Source organism: Procambarus clarkii, chromosome 50, assembly GCF_040958095.1.
Source record: "Procambarus clarkii isolate CNS0578487 chromosome 50, FALCON_Pclarkii_2.0, whole genome shotgun sequence".
Classification (NCBI taxonomy): Eukaryota; Metazoa; Arthropoda; class Malacostraca; order Decapoda; family Cambaridae; genus Procambarus; species Procambarus clarkii.
Window position 1 is genome coordinate 34834195 of NC_091199.1, and position 27393 is coordinate 34861587.

Consider the following 27393-nt stretch of genomic DNA (forward strand, 5'->3'; position numbering starts at 1 on the left):
TTTCCCATTACTCCCCTTTTCTGGAGCTGAACTGCTTAATTGAAGCTGACTGGATGTTAAGTAGATTTGGGACTTCTCCTGGGTATGCTCTGACACAGACATCTGCTCTTCATCACTCTTGATCCTCTGTGGAACACATACTCTCGCCCAATGGATACTAAAATTAGAGAAATTAGCATTAAACCTCACAATTATGTATAAAACTTTCCCATTCATAGAACCTTCCGAAACACAAGACACCGACTTAGCAAACCGTTGACCTTCAAACCAAGAAATACAACCCAAGATAAGTGCAAAGACTACCTGATCGAACTGACTCAGATGATCCATAAGGAACACAGAAATCAATTGCCTCATAACTCTGTCATAACGATCAGTGAAAGAAAACAGGCATATGCCTAGGCACCATATCTCAATCATAACTCCGAAGACAAGTTCACACCCCCTGATGGTGAACTTGAACACAACACACACTTTCATCAACCGTCTAGTCTGCCAAAAGACTAAATAAAACATGCCGAAAACTTTACAACCCTCACCATCACTTCCCAAGTGATTTACGTCTGATGACAACCAATCAACCGAAAGGTTTAAGGGTCTTAACATCTTGAAGATGAACAGCAGATTACCTGGGAAACACCCAAGGACAATCTGAAACCCTTCACAATGATTAACACTAGGTAGGATAACCTTATCCCCCAACTTGAAAAACACACCTGGAGCCTCAAACATCTGCTCCCCAGTATGATTTAATCCTTCACCCACAATATGACTCTGAAAGTCAACACCACACTTGAGTGGAACATACACTTTTATCACTCGTGCATCAAAATGAACTGGATCTGAATATAGAGACACTGCTCTAGTATAACTCACCACTTCCTCAGAACTGGATGCACAACCTACTTGAGTAAACTCTCTCTGCTCAACCACAAGGCTTGACAAAGATGTCCCCCAGTCCATCACTTCACAAGAAAATGGCTCCTGCAGAATAAAAGTAGATTTCAACATCCTACACACACTCTGACTCAATGTACACAATGAGAAATACTTACTCCACATGGAATAAGAATCACAACTCCGCAACTTAGATCCAAATGATACTTTACCACTCTTAATGATTTTACCAAAATTTCCTCCCATGACTTCTGGAGCTGCTTGGAGTACTGTCTGCTCACAATCAATAATATCACTACCAAGCTGGGTCACATCCTCACAGACAACTGAAGAGGGAGGCTCAATGGGTCTCCATCTACTCAACAGAAGCTGATCCTCTGGCTGCTTTCCCACACTCTCCAAAACTGGATCTACAGTACAGACTGTCTCCTTGCTTCTCTCTGAAATCTTAGGGTCAGTTCTACTCAAAGCACTTAAATGAAGGGAATCTGAAACGAGCGGGCAAGTAACAGGTAGTTTGACCTCCTCCCCTATTATATCACCTTGACTAGGGTGAGGCGAGGCCTCTACAACGGACTTACTCTCGACAACTGATTCGAAACTTGGAGTGAGCGGGAATACTTCTGCCAACCCGACATCTTGTCCTAAACCATTCACTTGGCTGGAATACAGAGTCGTGGCTTTTAAGTTTCTCTCAACTCCTGGCACAACGTTCGTAGTGAGCGGGCAAGACAATGGTACATGGACATCCTTTCCCAATTTATTGGAATAAAGCAGAGTCATAGTATCAGGCTTACTCTCAACAACTAAATCGGCCACACAGGAATCTGGAACAACCACATCCCACTTCTCCACTGAAGGGGTACTGGTTACTGGAACAAATGCTTGAGTAACAACATCAGAACTGACAACTGGATTTATAATAGTACTGACATCAGCACAGGTAGAATGGACAAAACCATCTTCTACAACAGGTTCATTCATAGAACTAACTTCAGCACAGGCAGAATAAACATGGTCTGCAACTGGCTGTTTACACAAACGGGGATCAATCTCACCCACAACATGATTTATGGCCACATCATTACCCAATATAACATCCACACCTGGGATGGGCAACTGTGTACTAACACCCACAGTGCATAAACTTGGTGTAATGGTGGATCTGAAATTAATGTCTATTAGAGGTACAGTTTTACATCCTGCAACACTCTGAAGAACAACAAACTTTCCAGTCTCTCTCTGTTCAACATCAGAAAGAATACTGGATGAAATTATGGTTTGGGAAGCACCTGTATCACGAAGAATAACCACTGGCTTCCACTTCCCATTAATACACAAAACTTCACCTGAGGACATATATGGTGAATACTGTTTCACCCAATTGGGGTTTACAGTTACATGTTAATTAGTAAGTTTATTTTGCACACCTCTGCAATAAATGAGACCAGTTGGTCGTAACTCAGGGTGCAATATAAAACATGAATTAATTCCATGGCCTTTTCTCTTACAATGGGAACAGGACCTTACAGTGGACACACTGGTAGAACCAACTGTAGGTTTAGAAATAACCTTATTATTATTTGACATTCCTGACAATGAAGTAGCAGGGTTAGGTTTTGTAAGAGAAGAGCTCATGGGAGTAACTGGAGCACTAGGACGGGATGGATTCTGATAAGGAGTTCGGTGAGCATTATAATTTACTCTACGACTAGACTTAGGTGAAGTGGCCGTAAACTGGGCCTTAGTCAACAACTCATGCTCATCCGCGAGCTTTGACAGCTCATAAATGTCTGTTACATTCTTTTGTTCTGCCATAAAAGTAGACAACTGGTCTGGGAGACATGACAATACTTCTTCCATTATAAGAAGATTCTTTAGAGCATCAAAGTCAGTGACTGAAAGTGACTTTAACCATCTGTTGCAAAAATTCGTCTTCTGACGAGTAAAATCTGCTATTGTCTGATCACTTATCCTCCTTAGGTTTCTAAACTTTTGCCTGTGTGCCTCTGGATTTAACTGATTCGCATTTAAGATGCTTTTCGTTACAAATTCATAATCAAAGCTATGAGCGTCAGGTAGGGATGTAAAAACCTCCTGACTACGCCCCTTAAATTGAGACTGCATAATGGCTACCCACTGATCCCTTGGCCAGTTCATACTGATGGCAATTTTATAAAAATGTGCAAAGAAAACCTCAGGATCCTCCTCATTGAACTTTGGTAACTCTATATACTTATGCATCCTGATGGGATTATTATCACTAATTATTGAAACATTACTACTATTTCCATGCCCAGCTGCCATACGCTGTGATTCAAGCCTGAAGTTAGTGTCAGCCATTTGTTGTTGAATCTCTAATTGTTGCTTTTTTGTGGCTTCTATTTGCAACTGTGCCTCAATTTCTAAACGTCTAGTCTCAAGCTCCCTTTGCTGAGCTTCAGCCTCTAATATTTGCTGTTGCTTTTGAGCTTCAATCTCTCTTTGACGAGCTTCAGCCTCTAATATTTTCTGTTGCTGTTGAGCTTCAATCTCTCTTTGATGAGCTTCAGCCTCTAATATTTTCTGTTGCTGTTGAGCTTCAATCTCTCTTTGACGAGCTTCAGCCTCTAATATTCTCTGTTCTTTTTGAGCTTCAAGCTTAGCATTGGCTATTTGCGCTTCTAACTCAAGACGCTTTAACGTCATCTGATCACTCGACTCCTCTCTTAACTCCTCTAGAATTTCTTCCTCTAACTCTCCATTCTCAACAAAATGTGTCACAATGACTTTCAATATTTGGGCTTTAACCATTCTATTGTTGGCGGTCAAATCCAAATGATTTGCCATTTGTATTAACTCAGTCTTTTTAAAGCTCTGAATCCCTTCAAAGTCTGGGTGAGCCACCAACGCTGCAACTTTCTCCTCCATCGTTACTAACACTTGGCACTTGATTCACAACAATAATTAAAAACAATGGCACTGCACTACACTTCACTGTAAAATCGTCACCACACTGAAAATTCGCTTGGCCTCACTGCACAAACAAAATATATAGGATGACTTACCTCAAAATCGTGAAACGTTGTTACTTGACACACAGGAAAGCTTGCTTGGCACATGGAATAGTTCTTAAGAAACACACAGACACTTAACACACTGGTACCTAGGAAGGCAAGGTTAGATTAGCACAGTTAAGTTTAAATGGGAACAATATTTTCCGGCACAGGCCCCCATAACTCTTTGTTACCTATCGTTCGTTACGGCTCGTGACCCTACAGCAGCCAAGCTTTAATTACGTCTAGGGATACGAGAAAACTGCTGTTCTCAAGAGCGGGTCACCAGTATAACCCCTTGATAAGTAATGAGCACATAAATACACATCTTCCTTTAGGACTGAAGAATAGATACAAAATATTATATAGATATATATTCAAGACAGTATAATATAAAAACACAGATGGTCAAGTTAACTTATACAACAAACAAAGGTATTGTCCTTCTCCTAATATAGTATAATAAAATATGGCACAACAAGAAATAAACAGACTTATCTCCCACATGTTACTCCGTCGAGTCCCGTTCAGCTACTGAACTCACGCTCTGTCGCCACCCACATTCTCACCTCCCGTCTGCCTCATCCCAGGATGAGGGATGGAAACTAAGGACTTTTTAATATTTAAAATTAATTGAACAACCACTTGTTCTCAAAACACACAAGAATGCAAATTACAGATAATAGTTACTTACAAAATATATAAGTATAATGCCACCTGTTTAATTGCAGAAAATAAACAATTACCTAACTAAATAAAAGTGACATCTGGAACTCTCAACTGAACAGGTCCAGCTTCTCGAATCAAACAGGTAATAGACGTGTGCAAAGCAACCGCGCTCCTGTCTCCACTGACGCTGCCACACCACACGATAATTTATCAAAACACAATGTGTGTACATATACAGGTAATGATATAATGGAACAAAAAATGTTATTTTAAATTTATATACGTATTCTGCTAGGAGTACGTAACAACAGACAAGAGGCACTGAACTACAGGCCAGTGTCCTTGACTTCTATACCATGCAAGGTGATGGAGAAGATCGCGGGAAAAAACCTAGTAAAACATCTGGAGAGAAGGGACTTCGTGACAAATTGCCCACATGAGTTCAAGGAGGGTAAATCTTGCCTTACAGGCTTAATAGAGTTCTACAACCAGGTGACAAAGATTAAGCAAGAAAGAGAAGGTTGGGTGGACTATATTTTCTTGGACTATCGGAAAGCCTTAGACAGTACCCCATAAGATGCTGGTGCATAAGCTGGAGACCAGTTACAAGGTCTCACTTGGGAGATGAAATTCTTCAAGAGTCAGAGAGAGAGAAAGAGTTGGGGATTGATAACACACCAGACCTGTCCCCTGAAGCCCATATCAAGAGTATAACATCAGCGGCACATGCCAGGTTGGCCAACATAAGAACGGCATTTAGAAACTTGTGTAAGGAATCAGTCAGAACTTTGTATTCCACATATGTCAGACCAATTCTAGAGTATGCAGGTCCAGCATGGAGTCCATATCTAGTCAAGCATAAGACTAAACTGGAAAAGGTTCAAAGATTTGCCACCAGACTAGTACACGAGCTGAGAGGTATGAGCTACGAGGAGAGACTATGGTAGTTAAACCTCTTGTCGATGGAAAACAGAAATGTTAGGGGGGACATGATCACCACATACAATATTCTCAAAGGAATTGATAGGGTAGATAAGGACATGCTATTTAACACAAGGGGCACACACACTAGGGGACACAGGTGGAAATTCAGTGCCCAAGTGAACCACAGAGATATTTGAAAGAACTTTTTTAGTGTCAGAGTGGTTGACAAATGGAATGCAATAGGAAGTGATGTGGTGGAGGCAGACTCCATACACAGTTTCAAGTGTAGATATGATAGAGCCCAGTAAGCTCAGGACCCTGTACACCAGTTGATTGACAGTTGAGATGCGGGACCAAAGAGCAAGAGCTCAATCCCGGAAGCACAAATAGGTGAGTACACACTACCATTACCATACTACACCGCACCACCACCACCCACACTGGCAGCTGGTGGCTGAGTGGACAGCACTCTAGACTCGTGGACCGAGTGCCAGGGTTCGATCACCGGCGCCGGCTGAAAAAACAAATGGGCAGAGCTTACTTCAGTCTCATGCCACTGTTAAATAGCAGTAAATAGGTACCTGGGAGTTAGACAGCTGCTATGGGCTGCTTCCTGGTGTGTGTGTGTGTGTGTGTGTGTGTGTAGTCACCTAGTTCACCTAGTTACTCACCTAGTTGTGTTCGCGGGGGTTGAGCTCTGGCTCTTTGGTCCCGCCTCTCAACCGTCAATCAACAGGTGTACAGATTCCTGAGCCTATTGGGCTCTATCATATCTACACTTGAAACTGTGTATGGAGTCAGCCTCCACCACATCTCTTCCTAATGCATTCCATTTGTCCACCACTCTGACACTAAAAAAGTTCTTTCTAATATCTCTGTGGCTCATTTGGGCACTCAGTTTCCACCTGTGTCCCCTAGTACGTGTTCCCCTTGTGTTAAATAGACTGTCTTTATCTACCCTATCAATTCCCTTCTGAATCTTGAATGTGGTGATCATGTCCCCCCTAACTCTTCTGTCTTCCAGCGAAGTGAAGTTTATTTCCCGTAGTCTCTCCTCGTAGCTCATACCTCTCAGCTCGGGTACTAGTCTGGTGGCAAACCTTTGAACCTTTTCCAGTTTAGTCTTATCCTTGACTAGATATGGACTCCATGCTGGGGCTGCATACTCCAGGATTGGCCTGACATATGTGGTATACAAAGTTCTGAATGATTCTTTACACAAGTTTCTGAATGCCGTTCGTATGTTGGCCAGCCTGGCATATGCCGCTGATGTTATCCGCTTGATATGTGCTGCAGGAGACAGGTCTGGCGTGATATCAACCCCCAAGTCTTTTTCCTTCTCTGACTCCTGAAGAATTTCCTCTCCCAGATGATACCTTGTATCTGGCCTCCTGCTCCCTACACCTATCTTCATTACATTACATTTGGTTGGGTTAAACTCTAACAACCATTTGTTCGACCATTCCTTCAGTTTGTCTAGGTCTTCTTGAAGCCTCAAACAGTCCTCTTCTGTTTTAATCCTTCTCATAATTTTAGCATCGTCTGCAAACATTGAGAGAAATGAATCGATACCCTCTGGGAGATCATTTACATATATCAGAAACAAGATAGGATGTGTGTGTGTGTGTGTGTGTCAGTGTGTGTGTGTGTGTGTGTGTGTGTGTGTGTGTGTGTGTGTGTGTGTGTGTGTGTGTGTGTGTGTGTGTGTGTTTGTGTGTGTGTGTGTGTGTGTGTGTGTGTGTGTGTGTGTGTGTGTGTGTGTGTTTGCGTTTGCGTGAAAAAATAGTAGTTAGTAAAAATTTATTGATTGACAGTTGAGAGGCGGGCCGAAAGAGAACTCAACCCCCGCAATTACAACTAGGTGAATACAACTAGATGAGTGTACACCACCACTACCACATTACACCAACACCACACACTCCACACTACACAACACCACACACCACGATTACCCCACCATCCAATCACACCACCCCACCACACTACTCCATAACACCATATTATCACACAAACACACAACCACACCACACTACAACATCACACTGCCTCACAACACTACCTCACTACACTACTACACCCCACTACCGCACCATATTACCACACTACCACAGCACATTACTACACGACACTAACACACCACACTACCACACCATGCCACCACACCACAACACCACACTACCCCACCTCACTACCTCACTACACAACCACACCATATTACCACACTACCACTACCATACCATCATTACCATACCATCATTACCATACCACACCACCACACCACAATTACCACACCACCCCACCACACTTCCATCACCATTACCACATCGCCACACAATACTACCTTAACACACTTCCATCACCGCCTCAACTTGTACCCCACCACATCTACCACCGTGAAATTACTGCACAATGCCATCATACTACCACCACTACACCACCAGTATACCATAACAACTGCATCACACTACCATGCACAACACAACCACAAACACCATCAATCACTACCACCAACTACGACCATCACCACCAACCACAGCAACCAACCACCACTGCCTCCAACCACAACCCACCAAGAACAACCAACAACACCACAATGGATTCTCCATTTGTTAAAAATAATGAATACAAATTGTTGAAACCATCTTTATTATGCTCCTGTTTTATTTTTACTGAATGTAGAATATATATTTTTGTTATTTCTTTATTTTTATATATAACATCAGTCAAGAAAGCTACTTTTTTTCAATACTATCTGTACCCCGACACGCATTGCTGTGGCTCAGCAACGCATGTGCGTCACTGAGCCAGAGCAACTTTCTCCTGTCTCCCAGTCCACCCCACCATTCCCCCCTCCACCGTCCCATCGTCCTCTTAACCATTTCCCACTCTTCAGAGCCCCTCGTCCTCCCTATCATTCCCCCCTCCCTGTCCTCTCGACCTCCCCAATATCCCCCACTTCCCTGTCCCCTTGTCCTACACACCATTCTCCGTTCACCCATCCCCTTGTCCCAAATATCCCCAACTTCCCCCGCCCCCTTGTCCTCCCCACCATTATTCCCTCCCCCGCCCCCTCGTCCTCCTCACCATCCCCCACTCCCGTCCCCTCATCCTCCCCACCATTCCCCACTTCCTCGTCCGGTGCATTCCCATATGATCTGATGTTCCCATCAGAAAATTGAGAACATCAAATGATCTGATGTTCCTATCACTGAAATGTAAGAAAAACAGTTAAAAAACGAAATGAAAATTTTAAAAAATAACAAAATAAACTATACTCACCAAATGAACAGGATGGCTCAATTACAACGCAATGTCACCCAAAATAATTAAATCAAAATGACAATAAATCGAAATCTATGAAAATTAAATTAATCAGTGTTATCTGAAACATTGAAATGGAATCATAATATATTTAGTATAGCGTGTGTTGCTCTTACGTGCAACAGATGGCTCTGTTTTTCAAAAAAGCATGTTTTTACCTGTCACAGGTGTGGCATCTATACTTATATTCATGAAATGAACGGTATGGTAAACAACACAGCTCAATTCCAACGCAATGTCACTCAAAATGAAAATAAATCGAAATCTATGAAAATAAATTCATCAATGCAATCGGAAACATTAAAATGGAATCGTAACATATTTAGTATAGCGTGTGTTGCTATTATGTGCAACACATGGCACTTTAAAAAAAACGTTTTTACCTGTCACAGGTGTGGCATCTATATTGTAGATGTATAAAAAACACGCGCATATTCGAATGAAACAATGTGTCAAAATTTCAAAGCAATTGGTAAAGAGGTTTCAAAGATTTCCCTTACATGAAAAAACACAGTTTTTCAAATAAATTATGTTTTTTTTCCCGTAACAGACGTTACATGTATACAGTATGTATATAAAAACCCGCTTGGAGGCGAATGGAACATTGTGTCAAAATATCAAAGCAATCGGCGGAGAACTTTCGGAGATTAGCGATTTGGAACAATCGAACATTTCCAATTTTATTTAAATTGATCTAAGGTTGCAACAAGGTCTCAAATTTTGTTTAACCAACGTTGTGCAGTAAGTTGTGGAAACCAATTTACGATTCTACACAATAACATATCTAAAATGTGAAAACAAATGTTGCTGCTGCTTTCAAACACTTTCCTGGAACGTTGTGGCAACCTAAAATTGTTTCCTGGAATCTTCCAATACTGCCACCAACCACCACCATCTACCAACACTGCCACCAACCACCACCATCTACCAACACTGCCACCAACCACCACCATCTACCAACACTGCAACCATACACTACCATCTACCAACACTGCCACCAACCACAACCATCTACCAACACTGCCTCCAACCACAACCATCTACCAACACTGCAACCTTACACTACCATCTACCAACACTGCCACCAACCACAACCATCTACCAACACTGCCACTAACCATAACCATCTACCAGCACTACCACCAACCACAACCATCTACCAACACTGCAACCATACACTACCATCTACCAACACTGCCTCGACCACAACCGTCTACCAACACAACCACTAACCACAACCATCTACCAACACTGCCACCAACCACAACCATCTACCAACACTACCACCAACCACAACCATCTACCAACACTGCCACCAAACACTACCATCTACCAACACTGCCACCATCCACAACCATCTACCAACACTGCCTCAACCACAACCATCTTTCACACTTTCACGTCTTTCACACTTTCACGTGAAAGGCACGGAACGCTACATAAAGAGTGGCAAGCAGAGTAATGAATTTGGAGGAAACTCTATGAATTTTTTATACCAGACCGAAAGAGAATTCAAAAGGAGGAGCATGGAGAGTGTATGGAACTGGATGCCAGATCCACTTGCATTCCAGAATTACAGATACAATTACACACCGAAAGGGAACTACAACTACGACAGGCAACTGCCCTACAACAATCAGTACTGGTCAGAACAAACTCATTATGTCCACGCATAATGGGCTTGCCGAGAAAGTCTCCCATTCAAACTATCACAAATAGAGTAACTTCATTCATCTTTGCCAACATACAAGGACTGAAAACAAGAACAAACAACAAAGTACAGTTTATAAATGGCCTCCTCACGGAGTCAAATGCATTATTTGGAGCTTTCACAGAAACCCATGCAGGGGAATTGTTGGACAGTGAGATCTAGATTCCAGGATATAACCTATACGGGTGTGATAGGAAAATTAGGTCACATGGAGGAGTGGGTCTGTATATTAGGGAAGACCTTGTATGCTCGGAGCTCCTAAACGTTACAAATGAGGTGGTAGAGGTACTGGGATTAAAAATAGAGAAAATAAATTTAGTGATTATTCTAATATACAAACCGCCAGATGCAACGGCTGAGGAATTCACAGAACAGATAAACAAAATAGAGAATAGCCTTGATAATTTGGAGAACCCGATACCTGATATTATTTTCCTAGGTGACTTCAACTTGCCTAGTCTCAGGTGGAAAATAGCAAACAATAATATTATACCAGGAAATCTATCAGGACCTAACCAACCACAGATTAGAGAACTACTTAGATTCTGTGACAAAATTTCACTCAATCAGCAGATATCGGAGCCAACGAGAAATGAAAATATTCTAGATCTGGTCTTTACGAACAATGAAGACATTATCAGAGACATTACGGTATCAGATACCACATACTCAGATCACAAGCTCATTGAAGTGCAAACGACCATCAATAATCAGAATAGACCTAAAACGTTGATAAAGCGAGAGGGGCTATTCAGTAAATTCAATTTTAATAGTAAAAGGATAGACTGGGAGATAATAAACAGGGAACTTGCAAACATTCCATGGGAAACTGTTCTAAGTAATATAATTTCTACAGAAGGAATAGAAAAACTGACTTCGGAAGCGTATCAAGTCTGTCTGAAACATGTTCCTTTGAGGAAAGTGAGAAAGAGATCCATCGTAGAAAGAGAACGCAGACGACACTATAAACGCAGGAAAAAATAACGGAACTGCTTATGCAGACACGAATTTCCCGTCAAAGAAGGAATAATTTAAATAGGAAGATTGAAGAAATCGAGCGGAAATTGAAACACTCATATGAAACTGAAGAAAGGCAGTTAGAACAGAAAGCAATTCAGGAAATAATAAAAAATCCAAAATATTTCTTCACATATGCAAAAGCAAAAACCACTGCCAGTATTGGACCTATTCGTTCAAGTGAAGGTTCATACACGGAAGATGACAAAGAAATTAGTGAAATCCTAAAAAAGCAGTATGAGGACACGTTTAGCACTCCAATAAACAACATGAAAGTGGAAGATCCAGACAATTTCTTTATGCGGGATATTCAAACCCCTGTAAATATAACTGATATCAACACGAGCGCACTAAATTTTGAAAGAGAAATGGAAAACATGCCCATGCACACGGCCCCAGGTCCAGACTCATGGAATTCAATATTTATAAAGAAATGCAAAGTGCCGGTAGCACAGGCACTCAGTATAGTGTGGAGGAAGAGCTTCGACACGGGGGAGATACCAGATGCATTTAAAGTATCAGACATAGCCCCTCTACACAAGGGAGGGAGCAAAGCATTGGCAAAGAATTATAGACCAGTTGCACTAACATCGCACATCATAAAAGTATTTGAGAGAGTGATTAGGAGTCAGGTCACCAATTTCATGGAGACCAATGACCTTCACAACCCAGGCCAACATGGATTTTGAGCGGGATGATCGTGCCTCTCACAGCTACTTGAGCACTACGACAAAGTCACTGAGGCATTAGAAGAAAAACAAAATGCTGATGTGATATACACGGACTTCGCAAAGGCTTTCGATAAATGTGACCATGGCGTGATAGGACACAAAATGAAGTCAATAGGAATAAGCGGTAAAGTAGGACGCTGGATACTCAGTTTTCTGTCAAACAGGACTCAGCGAGTATCGGTCAACCATATAAAATCTAGTCCAAGTGCAGTTAAAAGCTCTGTACCTCAGGGTACAGTCCTTGCACCGCTGCTTTTCCTTCTTCTCATATCAGATATAGACAAAAATACAAGTCACAGCTTCGTATCATCCTTTGCAGATGACACAAAAATCAGTATGAAAATTATCTCGGCTGAAGACATTGAAAAACTTCAAGCTGATATTAATAAAGTTTTCGACTGGGCATCAGAAAATAACATGATGTTTAACAGTGATAAATTCCAAGTACTCAGGTACGGTAAATATGAGGACCTTAAACATAATACAGAGTACAAAACACAATCAAATGTACCCATAGTAGGAAAACAGCATGTAAAGGATTTGGGAATAATAATGTCTGACGACCTAACGTTTAAGGAGCATAACCAAGCAAATATTGCGACAGCCAGAAAAATGAAAGGATGGATTACGAGAACTTTCAAATCCAGGGATCCAATCACAATGGTTGTACTCTTCAAATCACTTGTGTTGTCCCGTCATGAGTACTGCTCAGTACTCACTTCCCCCTTCAGAGCAGGAGAGATTGCTGAAATAGAGGGAATACAGAGAACATATACGGCACGCATAGACGCAATAAAGCACCTAAATTATTGGGATTGTCTCAAAGCCCTCCAATTGTACTCACTAGAAAGAAGACGAGAGAGATATCAAATAATATACACCTGGAAGATACTGGAGGGCCAAGTACCAAATCTACACAGTAAAATAACCACGTACTGGAGTGAACGATATGGAATAAAAAGCAGAATAGAACCAGTGAAGAGCAGAGGTGCTATAGGCACAATCAGAGAACACTGTATAAACATCAGAGGTCCGCGGTTGTTCAACGTCCTTCCAGCAAGCATAAGAAATATTGCCGGAACAACCGTGGACATCTTCAAGAGGAAACTAGATTTATTCCTCCAAGGAGTGCCGGACCAACCGGGCTGTGGTGGGTATGTGGGCCTGCGGGCCGCTCCAAGCAACAGCCTAGTGGACCAAACTCTCACAAGTCAAGCCTGGCCATGGGCCGGGCTTGGGGAGTAGAAGAACTCACAGAACCCCATCGACCAGGTATCATCTACCAACACTACCGCCAACCACAACCATCTACCAACACTGCCACCAAACACTACCATCTACCAACACTGCCACCAAACACTACCATCTACCAACACTGCCACCAACCACAACCATCTACCAACACTGCCATCTAAGAAATAAATACAAAGGTGAACTCGCCTTTATTATGCTCCTGTTTTATTTCAACTAATATTTTGTATATTTATAGTTCCAATATTTATATATCATAAACAATAGAAACTACTTTTATGCAGTAATTAAGGTTGCCACGAGGCCTCAATTTTTTTGTTACCCAACGTTGTGTAGTAAATTATGACAAACAATTTATGACTGGACACAAAAACGTATTGATTACTTAAAAACTAACTTTGCCACAGCTCTCAAAAAAATCCCAGGCACATTCTGGCAACATAAAGTATTTGCTGGGTAGTGTACCTCAGGATCTGGAGTGTATTGCAATGCCTGGAGTGTACATTTCGTCCTGGAGTATACTTCAGGGCTTGTCGTTTACTTTAGAGTCTTGAATATATATCAGGGCCTGAAATGTACTTCAGGGTCTGAAGTGTACTTCTCATCATTATGTGTATTTCAGGGTCTGGAGTGTTTTTCATGGTCTGGAAAGTACTTCATGGTCTGTAATGTCTTTTGGGATTGGGGTGTTCTGTAGGACCTGGACTGTGCTTCAGGGCCTGGAGTGTACTTCACTTTCTGGAGTGTACTTCACTTTCTGGATTGTACTTCAGTGCCTATAGTCTTCTTCATGGCCTATAGTTTACTTTATGTCCTATAGGGAGCTGGTCGGCCGAGCGGACAGCACGCTGGACTTGTGATCCTGTGGTCCCGGGTTCGATCCCGGGCGCTGGCGAGAAACAATGGACAGAGTTTCTTTCACCCTATGCCCTTGTTACCTAGCAGTAAAATAGGTACCTGGGTGTTAGTCAGCTGTCACGGGCTGCGTCCTGGGGGTGGAGGCCTGGTCGAGGACCGGGCCGCGGGGACACTAAAAGCCCCGAAATCATCTCAAGATAACCTCAAGATAGTGTACTTCAGGGCATGAAGTGTGCTTCAAGTCCTGATTAGTACTTCAAGGTCTAAAGTATACCTCAGGCCCTACAGTGTGTATAAGAGTCAGAAGTGCACCTCAGGTTCTTCATACATCAGGGTCTGAAGTATATTTTTCATTCTTGAATGTACTTCAAGGTCTGGAGTGTACTTTAGGATCTGATGTGGGCATGGTACACTTCACGTCTTTGAGTGTACTTCAGTGTCTGGAGTGTTCTTCGTGGTCATGAGTGCAATTCATGTCTTGGAGAGTATTTCAATGTCTAGAGTGTACCTCAGGTCCTTGAGTTAACTTCAGGGTCTGTAGTGAACTTTAGGGTCTGGAGGGTTTTTTCAGGATCATGAGTGTTCTTCAAGATCTGGATTGGAATTCAGTTTTGGAGTGTACATCAAATCCTGAATTGAACTTCAGTGTTTGAAATGTGCTTCAGGGTCTGCAGTGTACTTCAGGGTCTAAAATGTAGTTGAAGGTCTGTAGTACACTTCAGATACTGGAGTGTCCTTCAGGGACTTTAATGTATTTCAGGGGTCTTGAGTGTAGTTTAAAGACAGGAGAGTACTTTTGGTCCTGGAGTGTATTTCAGAACCTGAAGTCTACTTCATGGTCTGAAGTGTACTTCAGGGTATTGATTATACTTCTGGATCTTAAGTGTACGTCAGGGCCTGGCATGTACTTCTGCTCCTGGAGTGTACTTCAGGTCCTTGACTGTATTTCAGGGACTGGAGTGCATTTCAGGGTCAGCAGTATATATCTGATATATATACTAGTAGTAGTAGTTGGGGGTGGTGGTAATATATATAGCAGTATATATTTAATATTTGATGTGTTGGCAGGTGTGAAGGAGAGGGAGAACGCCACCCGCCGCCTCCTGGACACTCTGGACCAGCTGGAGTGTGTCAACAAGGCTCACCAAGCTGACAACCTCAAGCTGAAGGAGGAAAACATTCGCCTAAATACTGCGAATCATTTGCTCGAGGAAGACAACATGAAGACTAAGAACGAAGGGCAGCTTGCTCAGGAGGAGATTGTTATATTAAAGTCCCAGATCCGTCAAGTGGAGGAGGACTCGAGGCTGGTCAAGGAGGAGATTCGTAAAGTGGAGGAAGACTCGAGGCTGGTCAAGGAGGAGATCCGTAAAGTGGAGGAGGACTCGAGGCTGGTCAAGGAGGATAACATGAGGATTAAGAACGAAGTGCGCCTTGCTCAGGAAGAAAACATTCAATTAAAGTCCCAGATCCGTCAAGTAGAGGAGGACTCGAAGCTGGTCAAGGAGGAGATCCGTCAAGTAGAGGAGGACTCGAGGCTGGTCAAGGAGGAGATTCGTAAAGTGGAGGAGGACTCGAGGCTGGTCAAGGAGGATAACATGAAGACTAAGAACGAAGTGCGCCTTGCTCAGGAAGAAAACATTCAATTAAAGTCCCAGATCCGTCAAGTGGAGGAGGACTCGAGGCTGGTCAAGCAGGAGATCCGACAAGTGGAGGAGGACTCGAGGCTGGTCAAGACGAGGAACCAACAGCTGGAGCTTGCGGAGACCCAAGCCCAGGAGAGGGTCAAGACGGCGTTGACGAGGATCGCTGAGCTAGAGCGAGAGACACAACAGCTGCAAGAGATGAATAATAACACAGCAAGAGAGAAAGGACTTGTTCAAGAGCAACTCTCACTCCTGGAAGAACAGGTCAGGGTCCTTCAAACAGCAAACGCTGCTCTAAATGAAGAAAAGGAAGAAGCAATCAGGAAGACTGAAGAGGAGAAACGACTTCTTGAAGAGCAACTCTCCGTCAGTGAAGAAGAGGCCAGTAAGTTACGGGAAGGAAACACGGCTCTACAGAGTGATAAAGACAGACAGGCACAGCAACTCAGAAGTATTCAAGAGGAAAAGAATAAATTAACAGAAGAGAAACGCTTGATGGAAGAGGAACACGAGAAGTGCAAGAGGAATGTCAGTGAGCTGTACACAAGGTAAACTGTGCTACTTCACTTCTGACCTTCACTCTCCTTCCTGCTTATTTTGCCTTACTTCTGAGGGAGTAAGAGGGAGTGAGGTGTGTATGAATATGTGTGAATGTTTATGAATGTGTGAATGAATGTGTGTATGAATGTGTGTATGAAAAGCAGACCATGATAGACACACCGAATGATAAATGCAAAATGAGAAATTGATTGAGACAGAAACGTACAGAGACAGAGACATGTACAGAGACAGAGAGATGTACAGAGACAGAGAGATGTATCGAGACAGAGAGATGTACAGAGACAGAGAGACGTACAGAGAGTGAGAGATGTACAGAGAACGAGAGATGTACAGAGACAGAGAGACGTACAGAGACAGAGAGATGTACAGAGACAGAGAGACGTACAGAGACAGAGATGTACAGAGAACGAGAGATGTACAGAGACAGAGAGACGTACAGAGACAGAGAGATGTACAGAGACAGAGAGACGTACAGAGACAGAGATGTACAGAGACAGAGAGACGTACAGAGACAGAGAGATGTACAGAGACAGAGAGACGTAAAGAGACAGAGAGACGTACAGAGACAGAGAAATGTTCAGAGACAGAGAGACGTACAGAGACATAGAGATGTACAGAGACACAGTGGAACGGGTCGAACAGGACTATGTTACCCTTGAAGGGGGTGGTTGGGGTCGGCCTCTTTGTTACCCTTGAACGGGGTGGTTGGGGTCGGCCCCTTTGTTACCTTTAAAGGGGGATGGTTAGGGTCGGCCCCTATGCTACCCTTCAAGGGGGGTGGTTGGGGTCGGCCCCTATGCTACCCTTCAAGGGGGGTGGTTGGGGTCGGCCCCTATGCTACCCTTGAAGGGGGTGGTTGGGGTCGGCCCTTATGCTACCCTTCATGGGGGAGGTTGGGGTCGGCCCCTATGCTACCCTTGAAGAGGGTTGGTTGGGTTCGGCCCGTATGTTACCCTTCAAGGGGGTGGTTGGTGTCGGCCCCTATGTTACACTTGAAGGGGGCTGATTAGGGTCGGCCCCTATGCTACCCTCGAAGGGGGGTAGTTGGGGTCGGCCACTATGTTACCGTTGAAGGGGGGGGGGGGCTTCGGCCCCTATGCTTCCCTTGAAGGGGGGAGGGGGTTGGTTGGTTGGAGTCGGCCCCTATGCTACCGTTTAAAGGGGGTGGTTGGTGTCATCCACTATATTACCGTTGAAGGGGGTAGTTGGGATCGGCCCCTATGCTACCGTTGAAGGGGGGGGGAGTCAGCCACTATGTTACCGTTGAAGGGGGGTTGTTTGGGGTCGGCCCCTATGTTACCCTTGAAGGGGGGTGGGGGTTTGGTGTCAGCCACTATATTACCGTTGAAAGGGGGTTGTTTGGGGTCGGCCCCTATGCTACCCTTTAATGGGGATGGTTAGGGTCTCCCACTATGTTACCCTTGAAGGGGGTGGTTGGGGTCAGCCCCTATGTTACCCTTGAAAAGGGAGGTTAGGGTCAGCCACTATGTATTGTGTGTGTTGGTGGTGATGGGTACTGTGTGTAGCTGGTGATGGGTATGGTGTGTGTAGGTGGTGATAGGTATAGTGTGAAGATGCTTTCAATGACCGGAGGATATGATGGTGACCCGGGAGGATGTGTGTAGGTGGTGATGAGTATGGTGTGTGTAGGTGGTGATGGGTATGGTGTGTGTAGGTTCTGATGGGTATGATGAGTGTGTGTAGGTGGTAATGGGTAACGTGTGTGTGTGTAGGTGATGATGGGTATGGTGTGTGTAGGTGGGGATGGGTATGGTGTGTGTAAGTGGTGATGAGTATGGTGTGTGTAGGTGGTGATGGGTATTATGTGTGTAGATGGTGATAGTATGGTGTGTGTAGGTGGTGATGGGTATTGAGTGTGTATTTGGTGATCTGGTATGGTGTATGTATGTGATGATAGGTATGGTGTGTGTAAGTGGCGATTTGTATGGTGTGTGTAGACGGTGATGGGTAAAGTGTATGTAGGTGATGATGGGTATCGTGTGTGTAGGTGGTGATGGGTATCGTGTGTGTAGGTGGTGATGGGTATCGTTTGTATAGGTGGTGATGAGTGTGGTGTGTGTAGGTGGTGATGAGCATGCTGTGTGTCGGTGGTGATGGGTATTGAGTGTGTGTAGGTAGTGATTGGTATGGTGAGTGAAGGAGGTGATGAGTATGGTGTGAAGATGCTTACTTTGATAGGAGGGAATGGGAGGGTATGGGGAGACTCGGGAGGGTGTATGTAGGTGGTGATGGGTATGGTGTGTGTAGGTGGTGATGGGTATGGTGTGTGTAGGTGGTGATGGGTATGGTGTGTGTAAATGGTGATATATATAGTGTGTGTAGGTGGTGATAGGTATAGTGTGTCTAGGTGGTGATGGGTATGGTGTGTATGTAGGTGGAGAGGTGTATAGTGTGCGTAGGTGGTGATGGGAATGGTGTGTGTAGATTGTTTTGGGAATGGTGTGTGTAGGTGGTGATATGTACAGTGTGTTTAGGTGGTCATGGATATGGTGCATGTAGGTGGTGATGAGAAATGTGTGTGATGTTGGTGATAGGTATGGTGTGCGTAGGTGGTGATATGTATGGTGTGTGTAGATTGTTTTGGGTATTGTGTATGTGTAGGTGTGTATATGTATGGTGTGTTTATTTGGTGATGGATATGGTGCATGTAGGAGGTGATGTGAATGGTGTGTGTAGATGGTGATTGGTATGGTATGCCTAGGTTGTGATGGATAACGTGTGTGTGTGTAGGTGGTGATGGGTATGATGTGAAGGTTCATAAATTTACAGGAGGGTATGGGAGGGTATAGTGGAGACCCTGGAAGGGTATGTGTAGGTGGTGATGGGTATGGTGTGTGTTGGTGGTAATGGGTATGGTACGTGATTAGGTGGTGACGGGTATGGTGAGTGTTGGTGGTGATGGGTATGGTGCATGTGTAGGTGGTGATGGGTATGTGAATGTTGGTGGTGATGGGTATGGTGAGCGTAGGTGGCGATGGGTATGGTGTGTGAAGGTTGTTATGGGTATGGTTTGTGTAGGTGATGATATGTATGGTGTGGGGAAGTAGTAATGGGTATGGTGTACTCACCTAATTGTACTTACCTAACTGTGCTCTCGGGGGTTGAGCTTTGTCTCTTTGGTCCCGCCTCTCAACTGTCAATCAAGTGATGTGCAGATTCCTGAGCCTACTTGGCTCTGTCATATCAACATTTGAAACTGCGTGTGGAGTCAGACTCTACCACATCACTGCTTAGTGCATTCCATTTAAGTGGAGATGGATATTATGTGTGTAGGTGGTGATGGATATTATGGTGATCGATATGGTGTGATGGATATGATGGGTATGGTGTGTGTAGGTGGTAATGGATATGATGTGAACATTCATAAATTTACTGCAGGGTATGGGAGAGTATGGTGGTGGCCGGGTAGGGTGTATGTAGGTTGTGATGGGTATGGTGTGTGTAGGTGGTAATGGGTATGGTGCATGAATAAGCAGTAACGGGTATGGTGAGTTTAGGTGGTGATGGGTATGGTGAGTTTTTGTTAGTGATGGGTATAGTGGGTGTAAGGTGTGATGGGAATGGTTTGTGTAGGTTGTTTAGGGTACAGTGTGTGTAGGTGGAGATATGTATGGTGTATTTAGGTGGTGATGGATATGGTGTTTAAGTGGTGATGTGTATGGCGCGTGTAAATGGTAATGGGTATGATGTGAAGATTCATAAATTTACTAGAGGGTATGGGAGGGTTTGGTGGTGTCTCGGGATGGTGTGTTAGGGTAGCGATGGGTATGGTTTGTGTGGGTGGTGATGGGTATGGTGTGACGATACTTACATTGACAGGAAGGAAAGGGAGGGTATGGTGGAGACCCGGGATAGTGTATGTCGGTGGTGATGGGTATGGTGAGTGTAGGTGGTGACAGGTATGGTGTGTGTAAGTGGTGATTAATATGGTTTGTGTAGGTGGTGGTGGGTATGGTGAGTGTAGGTGGTGATGTTTATGGTGTGTACGTGCTGATGGATATCTAGTGACGGATATGATGGGGTGTGGTTTGATTTAGTGTTGATGGGTATGGTGTGTGTGTGTGTGTGTGTGTGTGTGTGTGTAGGTGGTGATGTATATGGTGTGTGTGTAGGTGATGATATGTATGGTGTGTGTAGGTGGTGATGGGTATGGTGAGTGTAGGTGGTAACAAGTATGGTGTGTGTAAGTGGTGACGGATATGGTTTGTGTAGGTGGTGGTGGGTATGGTGAGTGTAGGTGGTGATGTGTATGGTGTGTACGTGCTGATGGATATCGTGTGAAGGACATGATGGGGTGTGGTTTAATTTAGTGTTGATGGGTATGGTGTGTGTGTGTGTAGGTGGTGATGGATATGGTGTGAAGATGCTTACATTGACAGGAGGGTATGTGAAGGTGTGGTGAAGACCTGGGAGGGTGTGTTTAGGTGGTGATGGGTATGGTGTGTGTACGTGGTGATGGGTATGTAGTGTGTAGGTGGTGATGGATATTGTGTGTGTAAGTGGTGGTGGGTATAGTTTGTGTAGGTGGTGGTGGGTATAGTATGTGTGTAGGTGGTGATCGATATGATGTGTGTTGTTGGTGATGGATATGGTGTATGTAGGTGGTGGTGGGTATGGTGTGTGTAGGTGGTGGTGGGTATGGTGTGTGTAGGTGGTGGTGGGTATGGTGAATGTAGGTGGTGATGTGTATGGTGTGTGTACATGCTGATGGATATCGTGTGTGTGTGTGGAGGTGGTGATTGGTATGATGTGAAGGTTCATACATTTACAGGAGGGTATGGGAGGGTATAGTGGAGACCCGGGGAGGGTATATGTAGGTGGTGATGGGTATGGTGTGTGTTGGTGGTGTGACGGTAAAGTGTTGGAGCGTTGATGTTCGGCAGTCCTCCAATGGCAGGTGTCAATGCCTGGTCACACTTACAAAAAAAAAAGAGACTGCTTGCCTGTTTGTCTGTGGTAAGGTAATGGGAAGACACGCAAAACACAAAATATAATAGCCAATATGAGAATATTGGCTATAGCTGCTACCTCCCTTAGTATACGACAGCCAGGGCTTAGTATACCAGAGAGAGATGTCAACTTCTAAGAGCACAGGAATATTCTGAGGAGGACGGCTTGAGCTGGCCCAGACGTCGACTCAGGTAGAGGGCGTGCGTGCAGGTGCAGGTGTGCTGTCGGCGATACACCAGCCAATCAGGAGCAGGCAGGCGGAGAATGGGTAGTTAGCTCATTGACGACGGGCGGTGAGCCGGCGTGACGGGTGGTGCAAGGTACGCTTTGATTCCTGGTCAAAACGTTTTGTGCTACTGTGGGGACGTATCTTGAATGTAGCATCTTGTACTTGTAGAATTACGTGACTGATATAGGGAAGAGCAGGCTCAATTTCTCTTGAAAGAGATTATCGTCACAACTCTCCCCCGAAGCCTGCGGTTCCGGAAGAAGTTACATCTTCATGTGGTCGAGTGATAGGTGGAGCTGCCTCTACCTCGTAGACTCTGGAGAGGGCGTCGGCTATGATGTTGTCAGAACCTTTGATGTAGAAGATCTCCAGGTTGAAATCTTGTAGATATAAAGCCCATCGTAGAAGACGTTGATTATTGAATTGGGCTTGATGCAAGAAGCGGAGAGGATTGTGGTCTGAGTAGATGGTGGTAGACCGAGCACCTTGTAGGTATGGAGCAAAGTGCTGTAGATTCAGGACGATGGAGAGTAGCTCCTTCTCGATAGTGCTGTAATTCTTCTGGTGGGGTTTCAACTTGTAGCTGTAGTAGCTAACAGGTAGAACCTCCTCGCCTCGTTGCTGCATCAGGACACCCCCTATGCCGGTACCACTGGCGTTAACATGGAGGATGAAAGGCTTGGTGATATCTGGCGAGGCGAGAATAGGATTAGAACAGAGCAGGAATTTGAGTTGTTCGAAAGCAACGGTTTGCTGAATGGTCCAATTATATCGTTGCTTGGGACTGGTTAAAGTGATTAATGGTGTAGCTACCGTACTAAAATTCTTCACAAACCTACGGTAGTAGGAGGCAAGACCGAGGAAGCGCAGGAGCTGCTTCCTGGTGGTAGGCTGTGGATAATGCTTGATGGCTTGAGTGTGTATGTTTAACGGAGCTATGCTGCCACTCCCTATTACATGACCCAGATAACGCACTTTACCTTTGGCAAAGGTGGACTTGCCCAGGTTGATAGTGAGGCCGGCTGTCAGGAACTTGGCGAACAATCGTTGCAGCTGGAGCAGATGTTCGCTCCAGGTGTTGGATTCTTCAACGATATCATCCAAATAGGCGTAGGTGTTATCCAAGCCCTGGATGACGCGGTTGACAGCTCTCTGAAAGGTGGCCGGGGCATTTCATAATCCAAAGGGAAGGCGTTCATACCTGAAAAGTCCAAAAGGAGTGATAAAGGCAGATATTTCTTTGGCTCGCTCTGTTAAACACACTTGGTAATACCCCTTGAGCAAGTCCACTTGGGACAAGTACCGGGCATTACCATTGGCGTCAAGGATGTCATCTATCCTAGGTAAGGGGGTATGCATCCTTGACAGTCACATTATTCAATTTCCGATAGTCGGTACACAATCTAACCTTACCTTGGGGTTTTGGCACCAAGATACAGGGTGAGGTCCAGGGGGACTCACAAGGGGTGGCCAGTCCATGATCCAGGAGGTACTGTACCTTAGCACGCATGACTTCCTTCTTGCTAGGGCTGATTCGGTAGAATGGTTGACGAATCGGCCGGGTGTCAGGGAGCAGTTGGATGTCGTGCTGAGTTACATTACACTCTTGTGGATCATCTCGGAACCACTCCTGATGTTCCTTGAAGATTTTGATGAGAGGTGCACTATTATTGTCCTGAAAATAGTTATGAAGATCAGTTAGGATTTCCGAATTGGAAAGCGCTGACTCAGTGTCAGTGTTTTCGGGAGGAGAAGCAGGGAAGGTCTCACTGTGGATGTATGGCTCTTTAAAGGTAGAATATGCTACTAACACAGTGGGAGTAGTACCGTTATATAGCTTCAGGAGGTTGACGTGGCACAACTGGGTCTTCCGCCGCCTATCTGGAGTCTCTAGAACGTAGTTGTGGTTGTTTCTGCACTCCTTGATGCGGTAGGGTCCTGAAAACCTGTTTTGCAAGGGAAAACCTGGGATAGGGAAATAGGCCAAAACGAAGTCTCCCGGTTTAAATTTACTTACTTTGCTGTTCTGGTCGTAATGAGTCTTCATCCTCTCCTGGGCTTTCAATAGCTGCAGAACTCCAACGTGGTAAGATTCGGGGGTAGTTTCTGAGGGTCTTGAGGGACAGCGGTAGCAGTAGAGTCAGCTGGCTGTGGTCGTGCAGCTTGTGCATGGGTGGTCACCAAAACCGGAGGAGAAACTTCATCACTCTCTTGAACCTTTGCTGGAACATACTCAAAGATGGGATTATCCATTACGGAGGTACACACCTGGGGTTTGTCCATGACGATCAGGTTGGTCGGTTGCAGATCTTCTGCCAAGTCGTTGCCCAGGAGAAGTTGCACTCCAGGCATGGGAAAAGGCTTTTCCCTGATGGCGACTTGGACTTCATCGGTCACGAAGGGACAATCCAGGTGGACTCTGGCGAGTGGATAAGGAGTGGTAGCAGTGAGGTCAGTGATGAAGACGGTTTCCCCGGTGTAGGCGATATTGGGCACAGCTGATTTCAAAATGATCGATTGAAGAGCCGCTGTGTCCCTCAAGATCTTCAGTTTGAAACGTCCCTCCGGATCTGAACCGTTGGTAGAGACAGTTCCAGGATACAGGTGTTTACTAAAGAGAGAAAGATCATTAACATGAACACCAACATTCATCACAGGCTTACCGGACTTAGGAGAAGTCTGTTTGGGTTTAGTGGATTCAGTATTACCTTTGAATTGAGACTTACCACGTTTATCTATGGTATGTCCATAGAGTCTACAATACTTACAGTACAATTGCTAGCTAGCTTGATCGGTACTCACTTTCTCGTAACTGTACCAAGACTTCTTACTGGAAGGTTGTTCTGGTGTCAGCCGGTGGATGAGGCTGTAAGTGTCAGCCGACTTAGCACATTTTAGGTAGTCGGTCTCCTCTTTATTTGCTAAATAGAAACGAACAGGAGGAGGCACACGCCTCAAGAATTCTTCAACTATCATGAAGTTGATGAGTTCTGCATAGGTAGAGACATGTGCTGCTTCCAGCCATTTCATAAAATATCTCCCTTTGGTATTAGCAAATTCTAGAAAGGTGGTGGTACTTGCCTTTAGGTGGTCACGGAATTTTCGTCGGTAGCTTTCGGTGGAGAGAAGGTAGGCGTCCAACATTGCTTGCTTCAGGGTCTGGTAGTCATTCTCAGACGCCAAAGTACTGAGAGTAACTGCAGCTCTACCTGTGAGATGTACTCTGAGAAGGGTAGCCCATTGGTCGGCAGGCCAGCTAAGTTGATTAGTAAGGGTCTCAAAGGTGGTGAAAAATACGTCGACCTCTGTCTCTACGAATGGTGGCATTAACTTACTTGCATGGGAGATATTGAAACTTACTGGAAGACTGGCGGTAGCTTGCTGGCGTTGAGTGAGGTGTGTAGTTTCCAACGCGAGTTCTTGTTGACGACATGCTATAACTATAGCAGGTTGCTGTTTGTCATGCTCGCGTTGCATCTCCAGGTGGCGTTGTTTTACTTCAAGCTGTACTCGCTCACGCTCACGGAGTATTGCAATCTCACGTTCTTATTCTTCTTTCCTTAAGGCAGCTTCTCGTTCTTTTAATTGTAGGGCTTCTTTTGCCAGGGTCGCTTCTCGTTCCTTTTCTTCGTTTCGTATTGCAGCTGCTTCCCTTTGTTGCTCTCGCTCGATCTTGGCAAGTTCTAGTTTGAGTTTCATAGTTGCCAAATCAGGTTTATCTGCCATAGAGTAAGTTTCGTGAGTTTCAGAGTCAATTTTACCTTCCTCTAAGAGATAATCCAGTAACAGGTTATGCAGTTCACTTTTGTTGGCTCCATGCGGAACATCTAGTTGATACTCATGTACAAGAGTTTGTAATTCAATCATCTTGGCACGACTTAAGTTCCCTATTTCACCTGCTGGATCTGCACGGAAAGCTTGGAGACGAAACATGGTGAAATTAGCAAATAAATGCACAACAAATATACTGTTGTGATATGGTGAATGTCAGAAACAGGACAACGTGGCAACTGGTACCTATCCTGTGGAATCGTTAACAATTAATTTTAATTTCAAGATGGTAAATGATTAATAAATCAAGATCGCAGGAAATCTTGTACCCGGTACTCATGTAAGAGGATAAGGGCAAGAAAATCCTACTAAGTAAGCGAAACTGAGTTTCTTAAACAAATGAAACATTTAATTGCCTCAAAAGTGAATTAGGTAGTCCAAGAATGTAGGCATACCTTGCCGAGTCTCTATAGGACATAAGCAAGTTTTTCCCCCTGGAATAAAATATGATACTTACAGAATTAGCGAACTTTTGTGCTCTGAAAAAAGAAAGCTAATTCCCTACCTAAGTAAATATCATCATCTCTGACCGACATGTAGGGGTGCGAGGTGTCAACTGGTGACGAGAACTGCTGCTGAGGTCCCAATTCAGCAAAAAAAGTTAGTGCTAGAGGAACTATGGCCCTCTTTATCCTCCTACAGTCGGATTGCAGAAGATTAGGTGCTCTTGACCCGGAGACAGACCAAAGTACCAGGGTACCAATATGCTGATCTGCCGAAAATATGAGAAATATCCTTGGGACAAAAGATGGTAAACACGAGTAATAACACGGAGGGAGAGATGACCAATTAAGAGAATGACTGAGGCCTACAGTCACCACGTAATCCAAAGTTGTCTCACCTTCACCATATGCTACTCTCGGAATGCACAATACACATAGCACCATAATATGAAAATAAAATTGAATATTGCAAATAGTGAAAAGCAACTGTACCAAAGCCAAGTACGCTCACCACAAATTTACGTTCTGGTACTAGTACCTGAGTGAAGCTCCTTGGACAGGCCCCCATGAAATGTGACGGTAAAGTGTTGGAGTGTTGATGTTCGGCAGTCATCATCATCAGTCAGGCAGGTAATAGGTATGGTGCGTGTGTAGGCAGTGCTAGGTATGGTGAGTTTAGGTGGTGATGGGTATGTTGTGTGTAGGTGGTGATGGGGTATGGTGTACTCACCTAGTCGTGCTTGCGGGGGTTGAGCTCTGGCTCTTTGGTCCCGCCTCTCAACTGTCAATCAACAGATGTACAGGTTCCTGAGCCTATTGGGCTCTATCATATCTACACTTGAAACTGTGTATGGAGTCAGCCTCCACCACATCACTTCCTAATGCATTCCATTTGTCAACCACTCTGACACTAAAAAAGTTCTTTCTAATATCTCTGTGGCTCATTTGGGCACTCAGTTTCCACCTGTGGCCCCTAGTGCGTGTGCCCCTTGTGCTAAACAGCCTGTCTTTATCAACCCTGTCAATTCCCTTGAGGATCTTGCATGTGGTGATCATGTCCCCCTAACTCTTCTGTCTTCCAACGAAGTGAGGTTTAATTCCCGTTGTCTCTCCTCGTAGCTCATACCTTTCAGCTCGGGTACTAGTCTGGTGGCAAACCTTTGAACCTTTTCCATTTTAGTCTTATGCTTGACTAGATATGGACTCCATGCTGGTGCCGCATACTCCAGGATTGGTCTGACATATGTGGTATATAATGTTCTGAAAGATTCCTTACACAAGTTTCTAAAGGCCGTTCT

The 27393-nt window shown here is 44.4% G+C and overlaps 1 protein-coding gene across 1 annotated transcript in view; it reads left to right on the forward strand.

Annotated features, from left to right (window-relative positions):
* Window positions 1–27393, forward strand: part of LOC138351745 (golgin subfamily A member 6-like protein 22) — a 180412-nt gene that overhangs the window by 57636 nt on the left and 95383 nt on the right. Inside the window, exon 3 of the mRNA XM_069303773.1 lies at window positions 15483–16608. Coding sequence (XP_069159874.1) covers window positions 15483–16608 — 1126 coding nt within the window. The remainder of the gene's footprint in view (window positions 1–15482; window positions 16609–27393) is intronic.